Source organism: Somniosus microcephalus, chromosome 14 (assembly GCF_052327205.1).
Source record: "Somniosus microcephalus isolate GS21.2 chromosome 14, FLI_Smic_1.0, whole genome shotgun sequence".
Classification (NCBI taxonomy): domain Eukaryota; kingdom Metazoa; phylum Chordata; class Chondrichthyes; order Squaliformes; family Somniosidae; genus Somniosus; species Somniosus microcephalus.
In genome coordinates this window covers 123,369,324-123,391,595 of record NC_141000.1, presented here as the reverse complement: position 1 = coordinate 123,391,595, position 22,272 = coordinate 123,369,324, and the positions used below count along the sequence as shown (strand labels likewise).

The 22,272-nt window shown below is 47.4% G+C and overlaps 1 protein-coding gene across 1 annotated transcript in view; it reads left to right on the top strand.

Annotated features, from left to right (window-relative positions):
* Window positions 1-22,272, top strand: part of LOC147107891 (ubiquitin carboxyl-terminal hydrolase 25-like) — a 179,380-nt gene that overhangs the window by 136,823 nt on the left and 20,285 nt on the right. Inside the window, 1 exon segment of the mRNA XM_086007271.1 lies at window positions 5,423-5,502. Within this exon segment, the coding sequence (XP_085863397.1) occupies window positions 5,423-5,502 (80 nt within the window).

The following is a 22,272-nucleotide window of genomic DNA, read 5'->3' as shown; positions in this document are numbered from 1 at the left end:
AACACAATAGCAGCCGTCTGGTACCACACCCAGGTAGCCATTCTTCATGTGTCAACACACAGTGAGCATTGTCGGACTATTTTTCACGGATTTGCTCCACAGCCTATGGAGAAAGAGCAGGGGGAGTGGGACTAATTGGACAGCTCTTTCAAAGAGCCGGCACAGACACGATGGGCTGAATAATATAATAATATAATTCAACTTTATTGCCATTGTACAATGCACAAGTACATGAACAACGAAATGTGATCTTGCAAGCTCCCATGAGTCCAGTACAAATAACATTAACATTAACGTAAATAGCACCGTCCTGGGAGAAGCAAAGCTGCTGCGTCTGTGCGCGCCGCCATTCCATTTCCACCAATTCTCCTGTCCGACAATCTTCAGCCCAACGCCCGGGCCTGCTCACCAGCCGCCCCTCCCGGGGCTCCTTCCATGACCTTCTGCACCTGGTCTTCCCTGATGGGCACCCCTCCAGGTACTAACCAGGCCTGGCTCTGCTTAGCTTCCAAGCCTTGCCAGTGACCCTGTCCCTAGTCCCAGGAACAGGGCTAATAACCTCCTTCCGTGCTGTATGATTCTACGATAAGGTTTGACTGGCATATCTTGTGTGATAATGATGCCTTTCCACAATAAACGATTGTCGGAGGGTACACTCAGTCTTCGTGATTGGAAGCTACGAACCATACAATCACTGGAGACTGGAACTGTCGACTTTCAAATGCCCCTCCCCCCGCACCCTGTCGCTGTAACTTTCCATGTGCACAGCTTGTTGCGTGTGCAGGAAGCATTTCATTTGGGTTTTGTTCCAACAACCAGCCTCAGCACACCATTGGAAAGCTTCCATCAGAGTCAGACCCTTAGAGAAATAATGACAGAAAATGATCCCATGCCACTTTGTGTTTACTTAATTGTGTAAATAAATTGTAACCAACTCTTTTAGTGCACCGTAGTTGGTTAAAACAGACGTACTGGACAAATCCGATCTTCATGACCAAGCTCGCTGTGTGTGGCTTACACTGTAGCAAGAAGCAAGGACTTGAATGTTTGTAACTGGGAGGTGTCAACATCTCAGTAAATCTTCCCCAAGATTCATTTGTTATATTGCCCACCTGTTGCTTAAGGCTTTACTCGGCCAGCTGGCACTGTGTGTCAGCCTCGCCTCTGTGAGTCAGATGGCTGTGCGCTCAATTCCTCACTCCAGAGGCTTGAGCACATAATCTAGGCTGAGGGAGTGCTGCACTGTCGAGGGGCCGCCTTCCGGATGAGACCTTAAACCGAGGCCTCTTCTGCCCTCTTGGGTAGATGCAAAAGATCCCATGGCACTATTTCGAAGAAGAGCAGGGGAGCTCGTCCTGGCCAATATTTATCCCTCAACCAACATCACTAAAGCAGTTTAATTGATTGTTTATCTCATTGCTGTTTGTGGGAGCTTGCTGTGCACAAATTGGCTGCTGTGTTAACCTACATTACAACAGTGACTACACATCAAAAGTACTTCATTGGCTGTGAAGCGCTTTGGGACGTCCTGAGGTTGTGAAAGGCGCTATAGAAATGCAAGTTCATTTTTGCATAGTTTTACTCAGTCATACAGCACGGAAGGAGGTCATTTGGCCCATCGTGCCTGTGCCTGCTCTTTCAAAGAGCTCTCCAATTAGCCCCACTCCCCCTGCTCTCCCCCCCCATCGATTTAGGTGAGGAAATGATCATGGGACTAGGGAGGACAGCAGGCAACCGGGGCTTTGAAGGAAAGGTGTTCAAAGGAGAAGGTGGTACTAGAGGAGCGAGGACAGGTCTAGTTTGAACCTGGCGATGAGAGGCTCAGTGGTTAGGCAGGGGATAAGAACATAGGAGCAGGAGTAGGCCACTCGGCCCCTCGAGCCTGCTCCGCCATTCAATAAGCTGATCTTCCACCTGAACTCCAACCTCCTGCACTATCCCCATATCCCTTGATTTTCTTAGTACCCAAAATGTTTTTGCAATGCGTAGGCAGTCGGGGAGGACATCAGTAAAGGAAAAGGCGTCACTGTCTGACTGGCAGGTAGACAGAAAAGTGTGCTGGTACAACAGAGATATCAGTGGAAACTGATTGAAAATGCAGTCCCACAGGAATCGGCTTTGGAACTGCTGTTTATAATTTTTTTTTTTAATAGCCCCTGTGCTCGCTGACCTACATTGGCTCCCGGTTAAGCAACGCCGCGATTTCAAAATTCTCATCCTTGTATTCAAATCCCTCCATGGCCTCACCCCTCCCTATCTCTGTAATCTCCTCCAGCTCCACAATCCCCTGAGATATCTGCGCTCCTCTAATTCTGCCATCTTGAGCATCCCTGATTATAATCGCTCAACTATTGGTGGCCGTGCCTTCTGTTGCCTAGGCCCTAAGCTCTGGAATTCTCTCCCTAAACCTCTTTGCCTCTCTACCTCTCTCCTCCTTTAAGAGGCTCCTTAAAACCTACCTCTTTGACCAAGCTTTTGGTCACCTGCCCTAATTTCTCCTTATGTGGCTTGGTGTCAGATTTTTTTTGTCTTTTAATACTGCTGTGAAGCGCCTTGGGATGTTTTACTACGTTAAAGGCGCTATATAAATACAAGTTGTTGATGTTGACTAGAAGACGAGAATATTGACCATGAATTCAAGAAAGAAAGAAACTTGCATTAATATACTTTTCACGCTCTCGGGACGTCCCAAAGCACTTTAAAACGAATCACTAAGTTTGTGGGCGACACCGAATTTGGCAGCAAGTAGCCAACGATGCTGGCCAATGTGCAGTAATCCGATGGAATCCTGACAGTCTCGCTCACTGGGTGGAGAGGTATCAGATGGAGTTCAACGCAGGGAAGTGTAAAGTCACGAGATTAGAAGAATCAAAGAATGCCCAGTACATAGTAAATGGTTAAGTGCTTGAGGCAGCGCAGCAGGGTGGAGTTCTGATAGACAGGCCATTGAAACCATTGCTTCGGTATCCACAGATGCTCGATAAAACCGTATGTTGTAATGTATGGCCAGGGTTTGTGGTTTATAAGCTAATGGAGGTGATTTTGAAGTTGTGTCTGGCTATGGTGAGACTACATCTGGATTACTGTGTTTAGGTTTAGTCTCCATGCTACCAATTCATCATTACACAAACACTGTTGAGTTTTAGTGTTGCACAGGGACTCAGAACATACCATCCAATTAAAAAAATGTTCCTTCTGTGAATTAAGCTAGCATCTGAACATTTATCAATATTTTAGTTAGTGGCCCCTTCATCCCTGGGCCCTGGGTTTGATCCAGCCCCGAATGATGGGATGGAAGACTCTTTCATAGAATCATAGAATCGTACAACACAGAAAGAGGCCATTCGGCCCATCGAGTCTCGGCTCTTTCGAAGAGCAATCCAGTCAGTCCCACTCCCCTCGCTTGTTCCCTATAACCCTGCAATTTTTTCTTCAAGTATTTATCCAATTCCCTTTTGAAGGCTACTATTGAATCTGTATCCACCACCCGATCAGGCCGTGCATTCCAAATCCTAACCACTCGGTGCGTAACAAAGTTTTTCCTCATGTCGCCTCTGGTTCTTTTCCCAATCACCTTAAATCCGTGCCCTTTGGTTATCAACCCTTCAGCCATTGGAAACAGTTTCTCCTTATTTACTCTATCTCTAAACCCTTCATCAAATCTCCTCTTAGCCTTCTCTGCTCTAAGGGGAACAACTTCTCCAATCTATCCACATAACAGTAATCCCTCATCCCTGGAACCAGTCCAGTAAATCTCTTCTGTACCCTCTGCAACACCGTCACGTCCTTCCTGAAGAGTGGTGCCCAGAATTGGACACACTACCCCAGCTGGAGTTGAGCGAGTGTTTTATCTGCTGGTTGTAATACAAACTGGAGTTTAGGACAATCTCAATCCACAGCATAAAACCCGCCGCTACATTAACAGCCTTCCTCAGAGGTTGCAGAGTGTAGAGGGAGCTGTAATCTACATCTAACTGAGCCGAGAGTGCTTGCTACTACTAAAGAGAGCGCGAGTTTACATTTATACAGCGACTTCAAGACGTCCCAAAGCACTTTGCAGCCAATGAAGTACTTTTGGATTGTGGTCACGGTTGTAATTGGAGGGAAACGCGGCTGCCAATTACCACACAGCAAGATCCCACAAACAGCAAATGGTCAGATAATCTGTTTTAGTCATGTATCTGAAAATGGGCTGTGCTCCATTTCTCAACATGACCATTTATCACTTTCATGAGCAGAGAATTTAGAAAGAAAAGTCCTTTTCTTTGTTAGCTTTAGTTTGAGGAAGTCAGTTGAATTAGAGCTGCTTGCCCCAAAATAGTAATTCTGCTAATAAATGTTGGTGGGACTGGGAGTTTCTGCATTTGTTGAATGGCCAGTGCCTGACAGTTTGATTCTCCGAATGTGTACAATTCAGTTTTGTACATAGCAGAAAGATGCATCGCTGTGTATACCAGTGCCAAAGATCATGGCTTTCCATTCCCAGTTGGTGCTGAGCTAGCTGGTATCAGCCAGGGCTGCAGTTTAGATGCTCTAATTGGCCCCCGGGCTACTGAGTGGGGAATCAGCCTGTGTTCCTGCCCCAGAGAGCAAGCCGGTGTCCGTGCAGGAAAGTACGTGTATGGGCGATTGGTGATTGGGCTCAGGCGTGATGCCCCTGTATGTTGAACAGCCGGCCACCAGTCACTGTCTAGACCTGACGTGGAAAAATTGCCAGTTCGGCGAGATGTCCCTCTGATAGTCTAGCAAGGAAATATATGGTTGATTCCTGATCTGTGCTAAATTAGCAGGTCAGATCAGAGTAGCAAGGCTACAGTTAGTCTCAGCCCCCTCCCCACCGCCCCCCCCCCCCCCCGGCTGCCTCAAAACTGGGGCGATGAACCCAGGATCCCGATCACCTTCTACTGACTCAACAACTTGCGTTTATACAACGTCTTTAACACAGTAAAACATCCCAAGGCGCTTCTGAGGAGCGTAATCGGATAAAAATTGACACTGAGCCAAAGGAGGAGACATTAAGACAGGTGACTAAATGCTTGGTCAAAGAGGCAGTGTCTTAAAGGAGGAGAGAGAAGTGGGGAGACAAAAAGGTTTAGGCCGTGAATTCTAGAGTGTGGGGTCTAGAACACTGAAGACATGTCCGCCATGGGGGGAGGGGGGTGCACAAGAGGACTTATGCTGCGAAGTGCGAGTGTAAGGGCAGGAGCCAACTCCTAGTCAGTTGGTCGACGCTCACTACCTGAACTCTAGACGAATGACCACTTGAACAAGGTGCCAGATGGCACCACAAGAGTCCTACTCCCAACAATGGGAGGGAAGGAACTGGGGGGCGAGGGGGGGGGCGGTGAAGGAAGCTGCAGGGGGCTATGATACTTCCACATTAAGTAACCCGCTGCCCCGCTGTGTTTTGCATTTGTTACAGAGGTGGCACCACGAATACCGAACATTTCGAGAAATCACTGTTTCTATTATGATTGGCCTGGAGCTGTTTCAGAAGCAAAGGTAAGACAGGGATGGTGTTGGACACAGCAAGTGTACCCTGATTTTATTGTGAAGCTTTTGCACCTTTTTCATTCTCCTCTGTTTCACTCACCGGATTAAAAAGACAAGCTAATTTGCATCTGATCACTCGGAATTTCTACCTTCAGTATTGTTTTTTTCGAATGCATGAAATGGCGTTGTCCATACTGTTGTGGTTTAAATTCTGCTCATCCTCTAGGTGGCATACGTGCCGCTGGCTTTTCTCTCTCTCTCTCTCTCTCTCCACAGGCCTGTTGAGACAGAGCTCTCGCGGTTTCTTCCCTCTGCTTGAGTCAAGGCAGTAACCCGGCCAGAGAATTGTCTGATCTGCCTGACAGCAGCAGTCGACAACCGCTGCATTAATCCTGCAACACAATAGATAAAAGCCATATGTGTAGCTCCCCCAGTGTCTCTGTTGGTAAAGGGACCGTGTAACTGATCGATACAGAAAGAAAAGAAAGGACTTGCATTTATGTAGCGCCCTTCATGACCTCAAGACGTCCCAAATCGCTTTACAGCCAATTAAGTACTTTTTGAAGTGCAGTCACTGTTGGAATGTAGGAAACGCGGCAGCCAATTTGTGCACAGCAAGCTCCCACAAACAGCAATGTGATAATGACCAGATCTACTGTTTTTTAATGTTGGTTGAGGGATAAATATTGGCCCATGATACCGGGGAGAATGCCCCTGCTCCTCTTCAAAATAGTGCCATGGGATCTACCCAAGAGGGCAAGTCTCTGGACTGAAACTTGAACCCAAAGCTTCTGACCAACGGCTTCCTTTCCTGGTCTGTGCTGGCCCAACTGATCTTACTCGGGGCAACAGTGAGGTCTTGGCATCTCTTAGCCAGAGAGGAGGAATAAATGTTGCGTAGACGAGGCTTGTATTCCCTCGAGTATAGAAGATTAAGGGGTGATCTAATTGAGGTGTTTAAGATGATTAAATGATTTATCAGAGTAGATAGAGAAAAACTATTTCCTCTGGTGGGGGGAGTCCAGAACAAGGGGGTATAATCTTAAAATTAGAGCCAGGCGTTCAGGGGTGATGTCAGGAAGCATTTCTTCACACAAAGGGTAGTGGAAATCTGGAACTCTCCCCCCCAAAGAGCTGTTGAGGCTGGGGGTCAATTGAAAATATCAAAACTGAGATTGATACATTTTTGTTAAGCTAGGCTATTAAGGGATACGGAACCAAGGCGGATCTAATTGAATGGCGGAACAGGCTCACGTGGCTGAATGGCCTCCTCCTGTTCCTGTATCAGCCAGGGTTCCTAATTCTGATCACCGTCTAGGGGCCCATGTTGCAAGATGATCATTGGACATTGAGCTGTTCTTGTTGTTTCATATGACGGGAAAAGCTTATAATGGGTCTGGTTTGGCTCTCCATTCGATGGCCTTCTGAGATGCCGCGTGGAGAAATGAGGTGCCTCCCGCCACAGATCTCAGTGAACAGGTTGATGTGATGTGTTCCGTGGCCTGGGACTCATGGCCACAGTCCCACTCCGGGTCGTCCCTCATCTTCCACTTGTGGAGCAGGTGGCCGCAGTGTCCATGACCAGTGCAAATTGGGTTGAGCGCTGTCCACTGTCTTCGAGGGAGGTCGAAGCCAGGAACCTCTGCTGTTGGGTCAGTGATGAGCTGTTGGTTTTTTATGTTGCGTGCGTCCCACGATTCCGTCCATCTGGATAGTGGGTCGATACCAGCTGCATGAACATTGGCTGCTGTTTCCCAGAATGGCCGGCGCAATTTTAAGAGCTTTCATGGTGGATTTTTCAAGTCTTCGTGAATAGGAAGGTCGATGTTGCTCATGATCTTTTCCATCTCATGGAGCACGGTGGCGTCGCGGTGAATGGCAGGCGGGACAATGTGGGACAGCACCGGGAGCCACTCAGCGTCCCTGACACCGTCCACATGGCGGCGTTTAGCTGCACAGTCACGCTCTTTGGGTGGCGGCTGCAGGACCATGAGGCAGAGCAGCATTCTACAGCAGAGTAGACTAGGGCCACTGTTGCGGTGTGAAATGTTCTGGCTGTGCTCCCCCATGAAGTTCCAGCGAGTTTCCGGACCAGGTTCACCCCAGTGGCGTAAGAAAACTTTTAGGCACTTGGTCTAAGCGTTAAACAAAAGTTTTAATCAACTGTTTTACAACATGGAGGTCTAGTTGTGTCTTTCACTAGTTCCTGTTAAGAATGCCCTGCGCAAGCTGGGCCCATGCCCGAGTATTTATACTCTCCCTGGACAGCGCCACCCATAGGCCACTCAGTATTATTTCAGAAGTCTTTCTTTCATGAATGACTGATTCATGTCACCCGGTTTTTACTTTTTGGCCGGTGCTGGTGAGATGAGGCCGATAGGTGAGAGTCCTGTCCAGGGTGACACTCAGGTCGTTGATGACAACCTACACGTGGTCTCGCTGTGTGCACTAGTTCACTGAGAACTCGTCAGCTCATGTCATCACGAAGACAACCGAAAGCCCAAAAGTGGCCTCCCGGTCTGAAAGGCATGAAAGCATCGGACTTTGAGTAAGAACTGAATTGGTCTTGACTGTCGTCAAGTAAGCTGCCCACACTCACTGACTGGGCTCACCAGTGAAGAACGTTACCGCGGGTGAGGAGCCAGAAGGCTGCTAGTTCCTGTGGAATCATCTCCCCAGCAAGGAGTTTTTTTTTTATTCGTTGGGATGTGGATGTTGCTGGCGAGGCCAGCATTTATTGCCCATCCCTAATTGCCCTTGGGAAGGTGGTGGTGAGGCACCATTTCAGAGGGCAGTTAAGAGTCAACTACATTGCTGTGGGTCTGGAGTCACATATAAGTCAGACCGGGTAAGGACGGCAGATTTCCTTCCCTAAAGGACTTTAGTGAACCGGATGGTTTGACAATCCGGTAGGTTCATGGTCACCATTCCTGATGCTAGCTTTTTATTTAATTAACTAAATTTAAATTCCCCAGCTGCCATGGTGGGATTGTACTCATGTCTCTGGACCATTAGTCCAGGCCTCTGGATTACTAGCCCAGTAACATAACCACTATGCTATTGTACCCCTGGTTTTGTTCAGAAGCTTCAGGAATAGGAGAGAGAAATTGGGAGAGGGAAAGGAAGAGCTTAAGTTTAAAAAAAAAAAAAAAAAAAAAAAATTATTGATTGCTTACATTCTTTCATGTGTGACGGTTTCAAAAGTCCTTCTGAAACCTTTTCCAATTTTTTTCAAAGCCGTTAGAACTACAATTTAATACATACTCAGTATATTTTGGCAATTATCCATATTTCAAGAGAATTGTGCAGAGCTGCTGCCAATCCAGCCCTCCATATATGGATCTAATTTTTGTGATTTGTTTTTAAAATATATTGTGGCGTTTTTCTCTTGGCTGGTGTACTTGGTCACGGCCTTTGCCCCCTTCCACACGGCCAGCTCCCCCGGGCAGCAGCGGGCGCATGGCGGCCTGGATCTCCCGGGAGCCGAAGGCCCAGCGTTTGTTGTAACAAACCAGGCAGGAAGCTTCACTCGCCTGGCACTCGAAAATATCATTCACACAACAACTTGCATTTTTATAGCACCTTTAATGTAGTAAGGCGTCCCAAGGTGATTCGCAGGAATGTAATCAAAGCAAAATTTGACACCGAGCCACAAAAGGAGCTATTAGGACAGGTGACCAAAAGCTTGGTCAAAGAGGTAGTTTTGAAGGGGCGTCTTAAAGGAGGAAAGAGGTTTAGGGAGGGAATTCCGGAGCTTAAGGCCTAGGCAACTGAAGGCACGGCCACCAATGGTGGAGCGATGGAAATCGGGGATGCGCAAGAGGCCAGAATTGGAGGACAGCAGAGATCTCAGTGGGTTGTAGGCAATGTTCCCTCTAATATTTTGAGGGGGTGCACGGCCCATTCAAACTTGCGTGCATGCGCGGTTTTCCCATAGAGAAACCAACAAGTGGCCTACGAGGGAGCTTCAGACAGCGGAGTAGCTAAACGGGAACATTGGTTGTAGGGCTGGAGGAGGTTACAGAGATAGGGAGGGGGTTGCGAGGCCAATGGCGGGATTTGAACACAAGGTTGAGAATGTAGATTAGTGCACAGGGGTGACGGGTGAATGGGTCTTGGTGCGAGTTCGGATACAGACAGGAGAGTTTTTCCAAACACTAGGGATGGGAGACCTTTATTAGCGAATGTGGTGCTTTTTTGTACAGGGGGAAGTGTTCTTTTCAACCCCACACCCACCCCACTCAAAGACCAGGCACGTTTAAAAATAGAAACTCCTAATCTCTCCGAGGGCTCAACGAGTTGATCTGGGGAGCAGCTGAAAAGCACAGATCAGGAGAGTCCCCTGGATTTGGTCCCTAGTCTTGGCTGACTTAACTCACTTCAGGTGGGGCAGAGGTAGAGGTGCTTCAGTTGGTAGGGAGGGGAAATCAGCCTGTGTTTCCTTCCCACTGTTGCTCACTTTCCAGTGACCTCCCATCCTGGAAAATGTGCGTGTACGAGCTTCACGTGAGGGGACAGGGTTTAAGTTTGGCTGTGAGGTCCTCGGCAGTCGAATAGCCTACCATTACTCACTGCCTAAACTCACATATGGAAATGGCCGCTTGGGCAGCAGGAGTCCTTGCCTTTAGGAGAAGGCAGCCAAGTGGAAAATTGAAACGCCTCAATTGTAGGATTTAAAACACGCAGTATATTTCCATGGAATGCTCCTCATTTCATGGAGATGCTATCACAACACTCTAATTACTGAAACTGTTTTTTGTCCTTTCTGAAAAATTCATCTGAAAGAAACGTGCCAAGTATAAACATTCTGAACCCGCGTCATGCAGCAATCAACCAAATTTGGCACTCGCGGCCACCAGCTGCACTGGGACCGAAACATGAGCAAGTGCGATGAATTAAACTCGCGTTTTTTTTCTTTTTAACCCCATTTTACCCGATTGCTTACCCAGTTTTTAACAAAGAAAGAATGTAACATTTTATAGCACCTTATCACACCTCATAAACATCCCTATGCACTTTCTGTCAAATGAATTACTAGTCTTTGATTACGATCGAGCAACTTGACATTTACCACCACGTTAACTTGCATTTGTGCAGCACCTTTAATGTAATAAAACCTCCCAAGGCGCTTCACAGGAGCGTTATCAGACAAAAATGTTTGGTGAGCCACATAAGGACATACAGGAAACTTTGGTTTATCCGGAGGTTAACTGTCCGGAATGCTCGAGCCACCAGCAAAAATCAGGAGCCGTTTCGTTAGGTTTTTTTTTCTTTTCGTTGCTTTTTTTTCACCAGTCAGGCTCTGCAAGGTCTCACTGAAGCTGTTGCTAAGCTACAGAGACGCTTGCAAGGTACGGCCGACTGTTTAGAAGCTGTTGCTAAGCAACAGGGTTTGTTGCCAGATACGGAGCTCAAAATCTCCGTATGTTTCAACATTAGCGCTGGTTTGTCCGGCAGTTTTGATGTGACGGCAACAGCTCGGTCCCGTCGGTGCCGGATATCACAAAGTTTCCTGTATTAGGAATGGGTGACTCAAAGCTTGGTCAAAGAGGTGGGTTTTAAGGATGATCTTGAGAGGAGAGAGCTGGCGAGGCACAGGGGTTTACGGAGGAAATTTCAGACCTTGGGGCCTAGACAGCTGAAGGCATGCTCGCCAATAATGGGGCAAAGGGGGTGGGGGATGCGCAAGAAGCCAGAGTTGGTGGAACGCAGAGTTGCTGGAAGATTTCTCGGGCTGGAGATGGTTACAGAGATAGAGAAGGGTGAGGCCATGAAGGGATTTAAATATGAAGATCAGAATTTGAGGTGTTGGGGAGTATGGAAGCCAGTATAGGTCAGCGAGCACAAGGGTGATGGGCGAGTAGGTTTTGGTGCGAGGTTTGATGCACGCAACACAGATTTTGCAGCTGAATTGTGACTACAGCAGGGTTCGGATTGGCAATTAAATATTCCTGGATTTGAGAAGGGAGCAGGATGGCAGCGTTATTATTGAGAAACAATATCATAGCTCTAGAGTGCTAAGAAGAGAAGTGGTGCAAATAGAATTGCTTTGAATTGAGCTCCGGCATCAGTACCAGGGAGCAAGTTCTCGGGGAAAGTATCACTCTTTTCCCCTTGGGTAGCCCCTTGCTCACAGTGCCGTGGTGTCATTCTTCATTACTCACCACAGTACCTTCATCCTTGACCACCTCATAGGTGTCAAAGGTGTCTATCTATTGGACATGTGCAGACACGCAAGATTTTCCTGTGCTGGTTCCTTTGGTCTTATCCGTGCTCCACCTTCTTCCCCTCTCCTTCACTATTAAGTAAGAAAGACCTGCATTTCTATAGCGCCTTTCACAAGCTCAGGACGTCCCAAAGCGCTTTACAGCCAATTAAGTATTTCTGAAGTGCAGTCACTGTTGTAATGTAGAGATGGTGTGGAGATGCCGGAGTTGGACTGGGGTGGACAAATGTAAGAAGTCACACAACACCAGGTTATAGTCCAACAGCTTTATTTGAAATCACAAGCTTTCGGAGCGCTGCTCCTTCTTCAGGTGAAGTGGAGAAATGCATAAAGACACAGCTTATATAGTCATAGAATCATGTCAGATGTTTACAGGTAACCTTTCCAACTGCCATTTATCGCACCTCGGCAGAGAGATAATCACAGCAGTCAAAGGTGTGAATGGTGTCCAAACAGGTCAGTCAGGGAAACATTACATCAAAGAACAATGAGGTGGGGTCACAAGGGGTCAAATATTGCAGATGCTGGGGTCTGTATGAAAAACAAAAAAACAGACAAAAAACATTTTTTTTGGCTGGAAATCACAGCAGGTCCGGCCGCATCTGTGTAGAGAGAACAGGCCAATGTCGACTCGAGTCTGGATGACCCTGCATCAGGTGGGGTTACATGTAGCGTGACATGAACCCAAGATCTCGGTTGAGGCCGTCCTCATGGGTGCGGAACTTGGCTATCAGTTTCTGCTCGACGATTTTGTGTTGTCGTGTGTCTCGAAGGCCACCTTGGAGAATGCTTACCCGAAGATCGGAGGCTGAATGTCCTTGACTGCTGAAGTGTTCCCCGACTGGGAGGGAACACTCCTGCCTGGTGATTGTTGCGCGGTATAGGGAACGCAGCAGCCAATTTGCACTTGGACAGTAATGATAATGACCAGATAATCTGTTTTATTTAGTGGTGTTAGTTGAGGGATAAATATTGGCCAGGGCAACTCCCCTGCTCTCCTTCAAAATAGTGCCATGGGGAACTTTTACGTCCACCTGAGAGGGCAGGTGTTTCATGTCTCATCCGAAAGACAGCACCTCCGGCAGTGCCGCACTCCCTCAGCACTGCGCTGGAGTGTCAGCCTAGATTATGTGCTTAAGTCTCTGGAGTGGGCCTTGAAATAACAACATCCTGACTCAGGGGCGAGAGTGCTACCCACTGGGACACGGCTGACAGATCCGCTCTCTGTGGAGTGATCCCATGCTGGAGCAAATCTTCAGAAACATTTCTTCCCTGCACATGTTGCAGAGTGGAGCCAGCTGGTCATTGAACTCCGCATTCCTCTGCTGAGCCACACTTCATGCATGCGGTTCTGGGCTATTCCACAGCATGCTTGCCCTACCTATCCCTTTTCTAGCTCCCTTTTCCTCCATTTCTTACACTCTTTACTGCTGTGCGGTTCACAAGTACTAACCGCAGAAATCATTTGCACACTCACTTGCTGACTCATGTCTGCTCCGACTCAGCACCAAAATCTGATTCTCAGCCAAACCTCTTGTCTCCTTTCACTCACTCAGCTTCCCACTCAACCGGCCTCTTCCAGCTCAAGTCCTCCACATTTTTCCCCATGGCCCCTCCACTCTGCAGCCTATATGCCCCTCACCCTCTGGACCTTTCTACCACTTCACCTTGCCACTCTCCTCACCTTGAACTGCTTACTGCAAACCAATCTCATCGATTTCCTTGGCTTTTTAAATGGTGACCCCCCAGGATGTTGATGGTGGGAGATTCGGCGATGGTAATGCCATTGAATGTCATGGGGTGGTGGTTAGACTCGCTTGTTAGAGATAGTCATTGCCTGGTACTTCTGTGGCGCGAATGTTACCTGCCACTTATCAGACCAAGCCTGAACGTCGTCCAGGTCTTGTTGCATGCGGGCATGGACTGCTTCATTATCTGAGGAGTTGTGAATGGCACTGAACACTGTGCAGTCATCAGCGAACATCCCCATTTCTGACCTTATGTTGGAGGGAAGGTCATTGATGAAGCAGCTGAAGATGGTTAGGCCTAGGACACTGCCCTGAGGAACTCCTGCAGCGATGTCCTGGGGCTGTGATGATTGACCTTCAATCACCACAACCATCCTCCTTTGTGCTAGGTATGACTCCAGCCAGTGGAGAGTTTTCCCCCGTTTCCCATTGACTTTAGTTTTACTAGGGCTCCTTCACGCCACACTCGGTCAAATGCTGCCTTGATGTTGAGGGCAGTCACTCTCACTTCTCCTCTGGAATTCAGCTCCTTTGTCCATGTTTGGACCAAGGTTGTAATGAGGTCGGGAGCTGAATGGTTCTGGCGGAACCCAAACTGGGCATCAGTGAGCAGGTTATTGGTGAGTAAGTGCCACTTGATAACACTGTCGATGACACCTTCCATCACTTTGCTGATGATTGAGAGTAGACTGATGGGGCGGTAATTGACCGGATTGGATTTGTCCTGCTTTTTGTGGACAGGACACACCTGGGCAGTTTTCCACATTGTCGGATAGATGCCAGTGCTTTAGCTGTACTGGAACAGCTTGGCTAGAGGCGCGGCTAGTTCTGGAGCACAAGTCTTCAACACGATAGCCGGGATGTTGTCGGGGCCCATAGCCTTTGCTGTATCCAGTGCGTTCTTGCTGCCTGGTGTGCATTATAAAGCATTTCTGTACCAGCACTATGTAAATGGAAGTTGTAGTTTCCTTCCCTGGGACCTGGGTTCAAATGCAGTTCAGACTGCTGGGAGGAAGGCCTCTTCTGTTCGCTGGCTGTAAGGGTCCCACATTAGTGGGTTTGGGAAGTCTCAATCCAGTTTCTAATGGGCACGGACTCGCAATACCAAACAGCCCCTAATTTGGGCATGAGTTGATTAAAAAAGTTGGCAATCTAGTTCATAGAGGCCGCAGGCGTGGAGAGATAGAAAAATGTCGCACTGTTGTTGCAGGAGGCACTCTTAAATGTTGGGGCTGAGGCCCATTGTTGGAACAGAGTAATACTCTGTATCTAACCCATGTTGTACCTGACCTGTGAGTACTTGAATGCCTGAAGTGGAAAGTGTCCCATTCCCCAGCACTAATATCCGTCACTTCTATGAGCACAAAATTCACTCCAAAAAAATATTGTTTTTCCCCACTATCAATGTTCCCTTTAAGCTGTGCGGTTGCACAGCGCTCCAGGGGTCCCGCGCAGCCAGTGAGCTGGCTTTTACATTGAAAAACCACGCATGCGCGGACTATTGAAGGGACCGAGCGGCCCCCAAAAAATAACAGGGAACATTGCCTGCTGTATCTGGTTTTATTATTCAACACAAACACGTTGGGAGTATATTGGAAGGGTCATGGTGTCAAACACTTGGCCATTTCAGGGGTCAGTGAAATATGTTTTCTTTTATCGGGTTGCTACCAAGGCCAGCATTTATTGCCCATCCCTAGTTGCCCTTGAGAAGGTGGTGCTGAGCTTCCTCTTCCAGAGAATTTTTACAAGACACTCTAAACTTGTATGGGACCTCAACTTCACCACCTTCCATGCATAAATGCAACTTGTGACTCTCGCAATCTTTTACAGATTCTCTTCCCCAGATCCCAGTTAACCTGAAGTCATAATTAGTTGCACTTTCACTCCCGTGAACCACATCGCATTCATATCATACATTCACGCCCCAGCATTCTCCATGCAAACCACCAAAACGCCCTCGATTAAAGTGCAGCCTGTTACGTCATATATAAACCAGCTGAATCCCTGAATTCTAGCCTGTATCTCTCGCTCTCTGGTTTCCATCCAAACCCAGAGATGAAATTCCAGTCTACCTCCGTCCCAATATCCGCCAAGAACACATACCAACCAAACCCCAGCGTGACCCAGTGAACCACGGTGTGTCAGCTGTGGCTCAGTGGGTAGCACACACTCACTTCTGAGTCAGAAGGTTGTGGGTTCACAGTCCCACTCCAGAGACTTGAACACAAAAATCTAGGCTGAAGCTCCAATGTACAGTAGTACTGAGGAAGCGCTGCACCGTCTGAGGTGCCATCTTTTTTCGGATGAAGCGTTAAACCGAGGCCCCGCCCGCCCACTCAGGTGGACGATTTCGAAGAAGATTATCCCCACTGTTGTGGCCAATATTTATCCCTCAAACAACATCATTAAAAGCAAATTATCTGTTCATTTATCACATTGCTGTTTGTGGGAGCTTGCTCTGCACAAATCGGCTCCTGCTTTTCCGACAATCCAACAGTGACTACACTTCAAAAGTACTTCATTGGCTTTGGGACGTCCTGAGGTAGTGAAAGGCGCTATATAAATGCATATTTTTCTTTCTGTGATTGCAAGTTTTTCTAACAGTGTGGAAGATGTAATAAGGTGAAGCACCATTGCATGTTGAAGGTGTTTGATCCTTCAGTTTCCCGTCCCCTTTAGCAGGAATCCGTGGCCATGCTAACACCTGATGCCAGTGTACATAAAACTGGTTGTTTCAGGTCTGTGTTATCCTTAAGGTTCTTTGGCAATGCTCCTTGTTCCTGTCCTCTTAAGAAGCCATTCAGATAAGTGGGTGACCGGCCAAGTTAGTCTGGCTAGCAACCAGCAAGAGCACGAGAAAATCCTGCTTTTCTTCTGCTGGGGACCTGTTTTGCACTGTCAGCAGTCGCCAGTACGGATTAATCTGCCCAGCGACTAGTCAGAAGCAGGACTTTTGTGTGTGTTGTGCCTGTTTGTGTTTTCAGCTGACGCTCCTGGGGTCCGAATGTTTTTGTTCGACCGCCAAGGATCACTCGGGGAAGGAATTTAAGCTCCTTGCTTGCCTGGCGGCTGGCCCGCAGTCCCAGTTCCGAGAAAAGTCCCAGAACATTTCGACAGCTGCCGAACGCGTTGGATGAGTAACCGGGGCCACACAGTGCGGTGAACTGCCCGGGAACGGGTGGTTTAAATGGCTGCAATGTCGTCTTCCCCCAGAAACCTTGGAATAAAACTGAAATCGGAGGTTGCCTGTGTGGGGTGCTTGTTTGGGGGTCGGGGGGTGGAGCGGCCGGGGAAATACAATCGGCAGCAAAGCCTTCTCATTGTAATGTTGAAGTTATTTTCGTGACGCCTGCGCTTTTGAAATGGTTTCAAAGAAGAATTCTAGATTGCATCTCTGAAACTGTTCCCAGAACCAGCCCTGTGTATTCACAGCTGTCAAGTTTATCCACTAAGATTTTTCATAGATGATGACTTGGCCCACTTAAAGAGAGAGAGAATCACGCCATCAATAGAACCCCTTGTTCGGTTTTCCCCTCCCCTTTGCTCTCAATGCACTGGCTTTTTGCCGGTTACCGTTCTAGGGGTGCCGGAACCTCGCCCGATCACCCGTCCATCAGCTGTGAGACCAGGCGGTGAGCGGTGACAGGCTATTCGACCTTGGGGAGGGAGCCGAGCCTGATTCTGTCCTCACCCGACATCTGATCGGGTGGATGCGGTGAAGATGTTTCCACTGATGGGTGAGACTAGAACTAGGGGGCATAATCTAAGAATAAGGGGCTGCCCTTTCAAAACTGAGATGAGGAGAAACGTCTTCACTCAGAGGGTAGTAAATCTATGGAATTTGCTACCCGAGAGAGCTGCGGAAGCTGCAACATTAAATAAATTTAAAATGGAGATAGACAGTTTCCTAGCAGATAAGGGAATTAGGGGTTACGGGGAGAGGGCAGGGAAGTGGACGTGAGTCTAGATTCGGATCAGCCATGATCCTATTGAATGGCGGAGCAGGCCCGAGGGGCCGTATGGCCTACTCCTGCTCCTACTTCTTATGTTCTTTTTCTGGCGGTGCGGGGGGTTGGGGGGGGGGGCGTGGGTGGTGGGTGCTGGGGAGTGGGGGTCGCTGAACAGCAGAGATGAGTGGGAGCCCGAGCTGATTTACTTTTCCTGCCCGCCCCCCTTTCTCTAGCCGAGTGGCGCTGAAGCTAATGACTCTATCACTTCCATTGGCCATTAAAAAAAAAGCAAACAAAGCACTGGGGTTCATTTCAAGAGGAATATAATTGAAAAGCAGAGAAGTTATTTTAAACTTAGCTAGAACCTTCGTTAGACCACACTTGGAGTACTGTGAACAGTTCTGGTCTCCATATTATGAAAAGTATATAGAAACACTGGAGAAGGTGCAAAAAAGATTTACACGGATGATATCAGAACTGGGAGGGTACAACTAACAAGAAAGAGTGATCAGGCTGGGGATCTTTTCTCTAGAGGTGACCTGATAGAGGTCTTTAAAATTATGAAGGGGTTTGATAGGGTAACGGTAGAGAAGATGTTTCCACTTGTGGGGGAGACCAGAACTAGGGTTCATGAATGTAAGATAGTCACTATTAAACATAAGAACGTAAGAATTAGGAGCAGGAGTAGGCCATACAGCCCCTTGAACCTGCTCCACCATTCAGTAAGATCATGGCTGATCTTCGACTTCAGATCCACTTTCCCGTGCGATCTCCATATCCCTTGATTCCCCTATCTATCCATCTCAGCTTTGAATGTACTCAACAACTCAGCATCCACAGTCCTCTGGGATAAAGAATTCCAAAAATTCACAATCCTCTGAGTGAAGAAATTCCTCCTCACCTCAGTCCTAAATGGCCTATCCCTTATCCTGAGACTATGACCCCTAGTTCTAGACTCTCGCACCAGGGGAAACAACCTCTCAGCATCTACCCTGTCAATCCCCCTCAGAATCTGTTTCAGTGCGATCACCTCTCATTCTTCTAAACTCCAGAGAGTATAGGCCCATTCTACACAATCTCTCATCATAGGACAACCCTCTTATCCCAGGAATCAATCTAGTGAACCTTCGTTGCACCGCCTCCACGGCAAGTATATCCTTCCTTAGATAAGGAGACCAAAACTGCGCACAGTACTCCAGGTGTGGTCTCATCAAAGCCCTGTACAATTCTGGCAAGACTTCCTTATTCTTGTACTCCAACCCCCTTGCAATAAAGGCCAACATGCCATTTGCCTTAAGCACCTGCATGCTAACTCTCTGTGTTCCCTGTACGAGGACACCTAAATCTCTCTGAACAACAGCATTTAATAGTTTCTCACCATTTAAAAAGTATTCTGTTTCTCTATTCTTTCTACCAAAGTGAATAACCTAAAAAATCCAATAAGGAATTCAGGAGAAACTTCTTTACCCAGAGAGTGGTTAGAATGTGGAACTCGCTACCAAATGGCATAGTTGAGGCGAATAACACAGATGCATTTAAGGAGAAGCTAGATAAGTACATGAGTGAGAAATGAATAGAAGGATATGTTGATGAAGTAGGGTTGGGCGGAGGCTCGTGTGGAGCTTAAACACCGGCATAGACCAGTTGGGCCTGTTTCTGTGCTGTAAATTCTATGTAATTTTGTGAGATCAGCTCACTCGAGGTAGACTAGGAATGGCACCTGGGATCTTCTGTTCTGAATGACACCCCGCTGTTTACCGGCTGAGCAATCAGGGAGTCTTCGAGCTTCGGGGTTGACATGCTGTTGCTTTGTTTCATAACTGATGTTGGGCCTTTGAAGCCGTTTGGAATAGTGTTAGTTGGGTTTGGCCGCCTTATCTTAGGAAGGATGTACTGGCCTTGGAGAAAGTCCAAAGACAATTCACCAGGATGATGCTTGTACGAAGGGACTTGGCTATGTGGAGAGAATAGGTTATATTCCCTGGGGATGAGGTGGTTAATGGTTGAAATGATTGAGAACAATGGAGGGAATTGACCTGGCCGACAGGGAACAACTCTTTCCTGTATTAGTACAAAGGGGTGCACTCGTAGATGGTTGAGCTCAGCCAGTTAAAATGAATCCAGGAAAAAAGTCTTCACTACAAAGGGTTATAAAAATGTGGAACCCACGCCCCACAAGCAGTAGGCATTCAAATCAATTGAGGTGTTTAAAAGGGAAGTAGGAATATTAAGACAATAACCAGAACTAGCATTTATACAGCGCCTTTTACAACCAGAACGTCGCAAAGCGCTGTACAGCTAATGAAGTACTTTTTGAAGTGCAGTCACTGTTGTAATGTAGGAAACGCGGCAGCCAATTTATGCACAGCAAGCTCCCACAAACAGCAATAAGATGATGGGCCATATTTTCCGATCGGAGGTTTCCCGCATGCGGAGGCCCTCCAATCTGGAAAAAAATCTACGCACTTACCTGAGGGCTCCCGAGGTGACTATCGTTCCGATGCTGGGCCTCTCGAACTCCAAGTGTGCAGGGCCCACGTACCCCAGGGGCGCATGCGGTTCGCAAGCATCCCTAGGAACACGTGGGCCCTAGGGAGCCAATAGAAGAAGGGAATCTCCCTTCATACACTTGACAGATAGACCTGTCAAATATATGAATGGAGATCACCCCAAAAACACTGTAAAACATTAAATACATTTTTTTAAATCACATTTTTAAAATGAATTGAAATTACAATTAATTAAATATTTTAAACAAAAATTTAATTTTTTGAAAAAAATAAAGTTTTTTGCAGGGCTAAAAATAACCTTACCTTTTTTTAAAGTACTTTTAAATGATAAATGACTGAAATTTTTTATTTAAAAAAAAAAACTTTTTTTCAACTCTTACCCTGGCAAAAGCAGGCATAAGATTTCTAAGGGTTTTCTTCGGGATGAGGGTCTACAGAAAGCAGAACTCTCCGCCCGCAGACGCCCTTCTCCAGGGCAGGCGTCCGATCTGTCAAGAGCATTCTTGACAGATCGGAAATGCCGGTTTTCAGCGCATGCGCTGTGCATGCCTGAAACCGGCATTTCCGATGTCCCTACGGGTGGGTACACAGCCCATACACACCTGTAGGGATCGGAATAAAAGGGCCAATGCGCTTTAGTGATGTTGGTTGAGGGATAAATATTGGCCAGGACATAAAAGGCATGGTGAAAGGACATGGAGTTGGAATTAGAAAGATAAAGGGCTGGATGGGTCGAAAGGCTGGTGCCGGTCCCTGAATGATTTTGTGGCGAATCTTGATGTGGAGGTGGGATAATCGCCGGCACTTCGGTGAGGAATGTAGCCCCGATGAGTCGCATAAAAATTTGTGTTGTGGCAATATCGTGCAGAGGTGATGTAATTCTTTTGTGAAATTTACACTCCTTGAAGTGAGTGATAGTAGTGCTGGGGAATGGAACACTTTTGAGTTAAGGTACCTAGTGTCATGCATCAAGTGCCACCAGTGTCAGATGTGGCATAGTTTCATAGAAAGCTCCCTCTACTCTGCCCAACAGTGTGGCTCAACCCCAAAATCAGAAGAGCGCTTGTGTTTCCATTCCCCGCATCAGCCATCATATGGTCTCCCTTGACTGAGATTACTCATTCACTGCTAAGCAAGGGGCACATCTGGGCTGTGGGGCCATTCACACCAGTAGCTGGATTGAGAGTGCCCCAAACCAGTTTCACATTGGAGACATGTAGCCGACAGATGGAGGAAATTTCCATTAGACTGGGACTGGGCTGAATTCAAACCAAGCTCCCAGAAACAAAAGCCCAGGAAGTGGAGATTACTTGTATTAAAATTGCGCCAGCCATTCTGGGTAAACAGCAGCCAATATTCATGCAGCTGGTATCGACCCACTATCCAGATGGACGGAATTGTGGGACGCATGCAACATAAAGAACCAACAGCTCATCACTGACCCAACAGCAGAGGTCCCTGGCTTCGACCTCCCTCGAAGACAGTGGGCAGCCCTCAACCCAATCCGCACTGGGCACGGACGCTGCGGCCACCTGCTCCACAAGTGGAAGATGAGGGACGACCCGAAGTGTGACTGTGGCCATGAGTCCCAGACCATGGACCACATCATATCAGCCTGTCCACTAAGATCTAAGGTGGAGCAAGTGTCAGGAGGGGAACATTTAAGGAACAGTGGTCATAGTATTTTAAGGTTTAGATTAGCTATGGAAAAGGACAAGGAGCAACCTAGTGTAAAAATACTTAATTGGAGGAGGGCCAATTTCAGTTAGTTGAGAATGGATCTGGCCCGGGTAAATTGGAATCAAAGATTGGCAAGCAAAACTGTAATCGAACAATGGGCTGCCTTTAAAGAAGAGATGGTTCGGGTACAGTCAAGATACATTCCCACGAGGGGGAAAGGTAGGACAGCCAAAGCCAGAACTCCCTGGATGATGAAAGAGATAGAGTAAAATGAAGCATAAAAAGGGGGCGTCTGACAGATGCCAGGTTGAGAATACAAGTGAGAACCAGGCTGAATATAGAAAGTTCAGAAGGGAAGTAAAAAAGGAAATAAGAGGGACAAAGAGAGAGTATGAGAATAGACTGGCATCTAGCATAAAAGGTAATCCAAAAGACTTCTATAGGCATATAAATAGTAACCGGGTAGTAAGAGGATAGGTGGGGCCAATTAGGGACCAAAAAGGAGACCTACGCATGGAGGCAGAGGGTATGGCTGAGGTACTAAATGAGTACTTTGCATCTGCCATTACCAAGGAAGAAGATGCTGCCAAAGTCATAGTGAAAGAGGAGGTAGTGGAGATACTGGATGGGATAAAAATTGATAGAGGAGGTACTAGAAGGGCTGG